The sequence below is a fragment of the Zophobas morio genome, unplaced genomic scaffold (genome assembly GCF_036711695.1).
Source record: "Zophobas morio isolate AGI-343-1 ecotype UQ-CSIRO unplaced genomic scaffold, CSIRO_AGI_Zmor_V1 ptg000006l, whole genome shotgun sequence".
Taxonomy (NCBI): domain Eukaryota; kingdom Metazoa; phylum Arthropoda; class Insecta; order Coleoptera; family Tenebrionidae; genus Zophobas; species Zophobas morio.
In genome coordinates, this window is record NW_026972111.1 from 8964342 (window position 1) to 8971658 (window position 7317).

Consider the following 7317-nt stretch of genomic DNA (forward strand, 5'->3'; position numbering starts at 1 on the left):
TTTCCACCTTGTCTATATCACCTTTAGATATTGTGATTGATAATGTCGAATCATTATTTATAAAAATTTCCAATTGTCAATTGTGTTTCGTACTAAGCTGCATTTATAGGACTTCTGTGACCGATGTTCAGTTGTTTCGAACCCTGACGGAATTGGCAAATGACCATGACAATCTGGAATCGCTAATTACGCTCCGGACCAATCTTCTCAACTATTACTTGATTTCATAAACAATAGTCATTTACATCCACTTGTGAATAAACCCACGAGATACAGACAGAATCAAACGCCGTCGACCCTTGATCTCATAATATTGTCAGACGTGAATCTTCTTTCAAATTTGAATTACGGCTCTCCTGTTGGTATTTCTGACCATGTTACTTTGTCAGCACAGCTGCAACTTTTTTGTAATCTTCAGGGTAAGAAAACAGTCCACACTAAATTATATACTGACTATGCAGTGCTGAACCATAACATCAGTAATATAGACTGGAAGACTTTGCTGAGTTCGGCGTCTGTAAATGATAACTGGATCATATTTAAAGAACACTTAGTGCAATTATTTGACAAAAATACTGTTAAACAAACTATGACTCGTTCAACGAAAAAACCGTGGATTAGCAAAAAATTACTCCAGATGGTTTGTAAAAAGAGAGCATTGTGGATCTGACACTGACTATGTAGCTCCTCGGACTTATTCAAACCGTCTATCTGTAGAAATAAACGCGGCTAAAAAAAACTTATGAACTCCGTGTAGCAAATTCTAAAGATCCAAAGATACTCTACAGATATATTCGTAATAGGCTCACCGGACCTGTTAGAAATCCACAACTTCGTAACGAGAATGGTGTCATAATAACTTTATGACGAAATCATTGCCAACTTATTTGCTGAGACTTTTGCGCAATCTTATACTAGAGAGACAGTAACAAACACAACACCTCTGTTATCTACACCGAAAGTCAATTTTGCTCTTAGTGATATAGCGTTCCCGGAGGAATTAATTAAAATCAAGTTCAGTAAACTTAAATCAACCACCTCACCTGGACCAGATGGGATTACTCGGACAGTTCTTAATAAATGTGCTGAGACCGTGTGCATACCTTTGAAGATTTTAATGACACAATCTTTTCAAAACAGTCAACTTCCTGAAGATTGGAAATTGGCCATTGTAAAGCCGATCTTTGAAAAAGGCGATAAATTTCAAGTTGTGAACTACAGACCAATTAGTCTAACGGCGGTCATAGCCAAAATCATGGAATCTATTATTTCCGATGAGATAAGAAATTTTCTGCTTGCGAACAACGTCCTTCCTGCCGAACAGCACGGATTTGTCCCAAAAAAGTCTGTGTCCACTAATCTTCTTTGTGCCGTATCAGATTGGACCAAAAATTTCGACCGTGGTGTTGCTACCGACGTTGTGTATTTTGATTTTTGTAAAACCTTTGACAAAGTTTCAATAACAAATCTTCTGTTAAAACTTCGACACTATGGCATTACAGGACTGTTACTAGAATGGATTAAAGGATTCTTAACTAATCGAAGTTTCAGAGTTAAAGTCGGTGCATCACTGAGTGATCTGACAGCTGTGGAAAGTGGAGTGCCGCAGGGTTCGGTGCTGGGTCCATTGCTCTTTATAACGTATATTGCGGATTTAAAAACAGAAATCCAGTCAGGTGTTTGTTCTACGCTGATGACTTAAAAATTTACAATGACAGTCCCACGAATTGCAGTATTTTGAGTAAAGATATTTTAATAGTGAATCAGTAGTCCAAGAAGTGGCTCCTCCCAATAAATAAGCAGAAATGTTCAGTGCTACATATAGGACCGAATAACAGCAAATATAATTACTCAATGGATGGAGTAGTATTAACCAGTACTAATTCCCAATTGACTCAGAATTGACATGGAGTGATCACATACAAATTCCCTTGGGTATTTACTACAAAGATCTTTTATAAAACCAAGTGTAAGCACCACGTTAAAGTTGCATAAAAATTTTGTAAGACCAGTACTGGAGTTTGCAAATAACGTTTGGTGGCCTGTGATCATTGGTGATCAAAATCGTTTGGAGTCAGTACAACAAAGAACGACTCGTCTTCCCTATGGTAATGACCCTTTCTGACCGTCTTATTCTGAGCGTCTTATCATAATGTCGCTATCCACATTGAAAGACAGAAGAATTCGAGGGTTACATCCCCTCACCTTCAAATCGTTGAGGCTCGAGAATCCATTGATGCAGGATTTATTTACCTTATGCCCATATTCCAGAACTAGAGGTCATTGCTTCAAACTGAAAAAAAAAGAACTTTCGTACAACTGTAAGACAGCACTTCGTAACAAACAGAGTGTTTGACACTTGGAATAAGTTGCCGGAGGAAGTCGTCCAGAGTCGCCTAATGTTAATGTTTTTAAATCTAGATTTGACAGTTTATAGATTGTTCACATATTGTTGTAATTGTACAGTTCCGTAGGCATAACAGGGCCTGCCCTCTGCCCTTTATCTTTTATTAATAATAATAATAATACCTGTCAGCAGGTTGACGTTATCTATACCGACTTTCCCAAAGCGTTTGACCGTATCGATTATAGCCTCTTGTTGAGCAAACTGGAACACTTCAGTTGATGATGTTTCAGATGTTCTGGACGTTTGTTATCTCCTGTTTGCAAATGATCTTAAGATTTATAGTGTAATTAATTCCATTGCTGACTCGTTGAAATTACAAAGAAACTTAGACGCTGTGGATAACTGGTGCTCCAAAAACAACTTTTATCTCTGAAATGTAAAGTGATGTCATTCACTCACAAAAGTAAAACTATGTCCTATGACATACGCGGCTTCGTTCTTGTTAAACCTAGGTTAAACGCTTATACCACAGTATAGAGATTGATAGAGATCATTGATGACCAAAATATGATGTAAAGATACGTGGGATGTTTCATTAAAAAAAACTAAGTTGTGTGTTATTCTTTAAAAATAGGACACTCTGTATAGTCAAAAATAATTAATAGTATAATCTCCAAAGAACCGTAGAAGTTTGGTCTTTGATTTTTTTTCTATTTCTAATAATTAATGAATTATAGAGAAACACACGCTTGGTGACTCATCCTGAAGAAATTATTATTTTTTAAAGAAAATATGTTTGGTTAGTACACTTCCCTAGTTCGCGAATCTGTTCATTTTAAACATCCAGTAAACGATTGAGAATTACAAATGTTACACAATTTTGATATTACTAGTTACGCCACTGGCTCGCTCATGAATGTGGACGAACACGGTACGAACAGAGTAGAGGGTTTGTACAGTTGATCCAAAACATTTCAGATAAACGAAGGTTGGGATGGGTGCACATAAGAATGTCTATTTCTTTCCAATACACTAGCTCTATATAGTAGCTCTCTTTCTATGATCCCCTACGTGCTCACCACACCCCCCTTTATCTGAAAAGTTTTAGATTAATCAGTATATGTGTGGAACAAAACAAATCACGACGACTGTGTATTTGTGTAGCCAAGGTGTTAAAAGTGTCCGATTTTAAAATTCCTTGGTAAGTGATATCATTGATAATAATTTACTTAACAATAAGTTAATAAATCTAATGGTAATAACAGATAAATGTAACTATATAGTCTATTCATACATTTTAGACGTAGCGTTAGTATTAAAAAAATTGTGCACAAAAAAATATGAACAACTAAGGGATGAAAAGTTGATGTAATTAGTCGTACAGTTTTATATCTTCCTTTTCGTGGGATCAACTTGCACATCGTTGCATTTGGTTTTGGACTGGCAAAAAATTGATTTGAGAAGACTACATCAAAGTTTTGCACCCCCTTATTTTTCACATTTTTCTTCCCATAACATTTTTATTGTTGACTGTTAAAACTAATAGATAATTATACTCTCAACAAAAAATTGTCTTTTAGAAATTTTTTGTTAGACTCATGATGGTTACGAAGATAATTAAAAAAACAATTACAGCCTTTTTTTTAAGATGGTTGCCGAATGATGGCAGTAATCAGTAATACTTATAAGTAATACAATTGTAATCAAAATTTTCTCCAAGTGACTGTTAAAATATATATCTACTCGTAATATTTTCAGGCCTTTATAAGTTAAAATGGCAAACGAAGAACAACCACCTAAAAATATGATGACTACTACTGATTCTTGTAAGATTTATGAAGATATGTCTGGTTTCTACCGGAAAGAGGTGTTTTCTGACGTTAATTTAATCTTATGTGATAAAACCATCCCCGCACACAAAGTAGGTTTTTCACCCAATTGAAAATAGGATGAATTTAACCAAATTAAAATTCCAGATAGTTCTCGCTATCGGATGTAAATATTTTGAATCCATTTTAATCGAAAACCCCAAACAAGTAAGCCACTCTGGATAAAATTTCTAAAAATAAATAACCCATTTTAGTCGGAGATCATTCTAGAGGATGTACCGTCAAAAGCTTTTGAAGCAGTTTTGCTTTATATTTATACCGGTTGGGCCAAAATACCTCCGTTTTTTAACGATTTTTCTTTACTAAAATTTGTTATAGGATCTGTTTTAGTCGAAATGTCATATGGAGACGACCTATTCGACGTAATCCAATTGGCACGTAAATACTCGCTAAAATCATTAGAAGACACATTATACGAAAAAACCGTTTCTATTATGTGCCCATCAAACATATGTTTATTTCTGAATAAATCCAACGAACTCCAGATGGATGAGTTGAAACAAATATGTCTTCTTTTTATAGACAGCAATCTTTCAAAAATTCTGGGGACAAATTTGCTGAATGTTCTAACACAGGTAAGGTGCCATGCATTCCGTCATTTTTGATATGAACGTTGTTTTTCAGAAATCCATGGTTCAACTGCTGGAGAGAGATTGCTTCCCTGCCCACGAAACCGAAATTTTTGAAATAGCAGCAAGCTGGTGCGGAAGCAATACAGATGTTAATAACTTAGTTTCTGGATGTGTTAAATTGACTAAATTAACGATAGACGAACTTTTCAATGTTGTTTGGCCCTCTAAAATAATAGAGAGCGAGCGGTTACTGAATGCTCTCGTGAGCATTCGAAATAACAGTACAAATACGGCACATTGTAAGTATATGATTTGTTAATTGTTCAGTTACGTATAGTAAAAAGTATTACAATGTATGTTTAATGCTTTTAGTAATAAATAAAAATATTGCGGTAGCAGCGTACAACGCTAAAGTAATTTCCGGAATAAAGACGTTAAAGTTACTGGAAGGAACTGAAAACGAGGACGAAGGTGCTCGTCACGACCAGAATGATGTAAATGGCATTACTTTAGACCTTGGTCTAAATAGATCGTTTAATCACGTAAAATTGAAGATGTTAGGGTAAGTATTGATGTACCCAAAGTGTCTCACAGTTTAGCTTTATGTTTAAAAATTTTAGAATATTTTATAGCTCTTACTATCTAGAAACTTCATTTAACCAACGAAAGTGGTACAAACTAATTGACTATAGTCAGTATGCGTGTAGTTATGAACAGAATTTGTATTTTGATGGAGTACAACAAGCTAGGTACATTCGAGCAGTCTTTTCAAAGGTACGTATTGTTCCAAGTTTTGTAAATCTTTACGTCATTTTAATAATACAAAATTCGAGTATTTAATATGACAAACACTAAGCTTAAAAATGTAGACTATTTTTAGTATTCTACTAGGTTCAATTGACGAATAGCTAATTTCAGATTTTCATAACCCCTAGATTATGAAGAAACTATTGGACTTACTGTTGTCCAACTAGATGTAGTTTATTAATAACGTGTATGAAGCTACTTAAATTTGATAACATATCATGTTCTGCACTTGTAGTTTATTTGTACGTTCTTATTTTTAACCTCAGACGTCCAGATTTTTGTAAGAAAAATCAAAACTGTAAATTTGACTGTCCTGAAATCTGCAGATATTCTAAAGTTTTCCTAAACATTTCAAATCGCAAATTAACATTTGTTTGTTCATTTTCTTCAAAAATTTGATGCTTGGGCTTGTTTTCATGAAAACTTTAACTAGATATTAATTAACTACGCTTTTAGATCTTTAATCTTTAGTTCAATTAAGTATTTACTTACAACAGTAATTTAAACGAATGTAACAAAGGGAATATTTTTTTGTAGCTAATTCCACTTGGTAAATTTGAAGTTTCCTTCGACAGCACAGTTCCTGAAGTACATAACCATATTATATATCCATCATCAAACGTTATATATTCTGAAACCAAAATATTTATGTGGTAAGTTACTTTAGACTAAAGTATGTTTACATCAGCCACTTTTTTAAAACAATAAGAAGGGAAAAACTCGTCGTAAGATGTAAACATATTTTAAAAATATATTTCTCAGATATTTTTTTTTCGTTCACCAAAATAGGGAAGGACGTTGTGATAAGTTCCCCTTAGTGCTGGTTTTAGGTAAGGATGTTATTCTCTCCTATAACCAATATAATATTTCCTTCATTTTAGATCAACCATACATGATTTCGTACATGAAAGTTATGTTACGATTTTATAAACATGTTGAGAGAATAGAAACCTCTGTGGATTATAGAAACTGGCAGACAGTTGAAAGCTTGACAACTGAAACACCAAAAAAAAGCAGCAGGCGTCAAACTTTTCGTTTTAAAGAAAGAATAGTTAATGTCATTAAAATTATGGGTGATATTTCTTCTAATAAGGTTAGTTACACTTTTGACAACGAATCTAATGACATTTTTCTTATACAAAGTATTTCCTAAACAGACATCGAGCAACTTCAAGGAGTTTTTGGCAGATTTTCGATGTTATTATGTAAGAAATGACGGAAAGTAGTTCCCAAAATTCTATTTTTGTACATTAATAATTAAATTTGATATATACATACATATCCTGTGATCTAGAATACAAATTAATGTAGCATAAATTTATCAAATAAATTTTATATACATTACCTATATGTTGTGTTCCTCCTTGTTATGAATGATATGAAATGAACATTCGTCTAATCAAAGATTTTTATTAACAGATCCCATTTTAAATTTATTTTACAATTACAATTTTCCTTTTAGAACCATCTGTTGTAGGCAATATCTTTTATTTTTATTTGAAATCGTAACAGATAGAGACTTTACAAACTTAACGCCAGTTCGCAACTTTTGTATAATTAATAGACAGCGGATTTCTGTCGGGCTTGGCAAGGCCAAACTCGGTACGGCTCGTGCGGGATGGGAATTCAGAGCAGTTACTAGCTGCACTTCGTCTATTTTCGAATAAAATAACGGTGCTTCGTTGTACTTTGCTGTTAATTC

General features: G+C 33.9%; 1 protein-coding gene across 1 annotated transcript; it reads left to right on the plus strand.

The window, feature by feature from the left end:
* The first annotated feature begins 3390 nt into the window (after positions 1–3390).
* LOC135123512 (BTB/POZ domain-containing protein 9-like) lies at positions 3391–6841 on the plus strand. Its single transcript, XM_064048242.1, has 12 exons — positions 3391–3548; positions 4106–4268; positions 4324–4383; positions 4431–4497; positions 4555–4811; positions 4861–5107; positions 5181–5370; positions 5429–5582; positions 6153–6268; positions 6405–6445; positions 6497–6708; positions 6773–6841. The coding sequence occupies exons 2-12, from the start codon at positions 4122–4124 to the stop codon at positions 6839–6841; spliced, it is 1560 nt and encodes a 519-aa protein (XP_063904312.1). The 5' UTR covers positions 3391–3548; positions 4106–4121.
* The last annotated feature ends 476 nt before the right edge of the window (positions 6842–7317 follow it).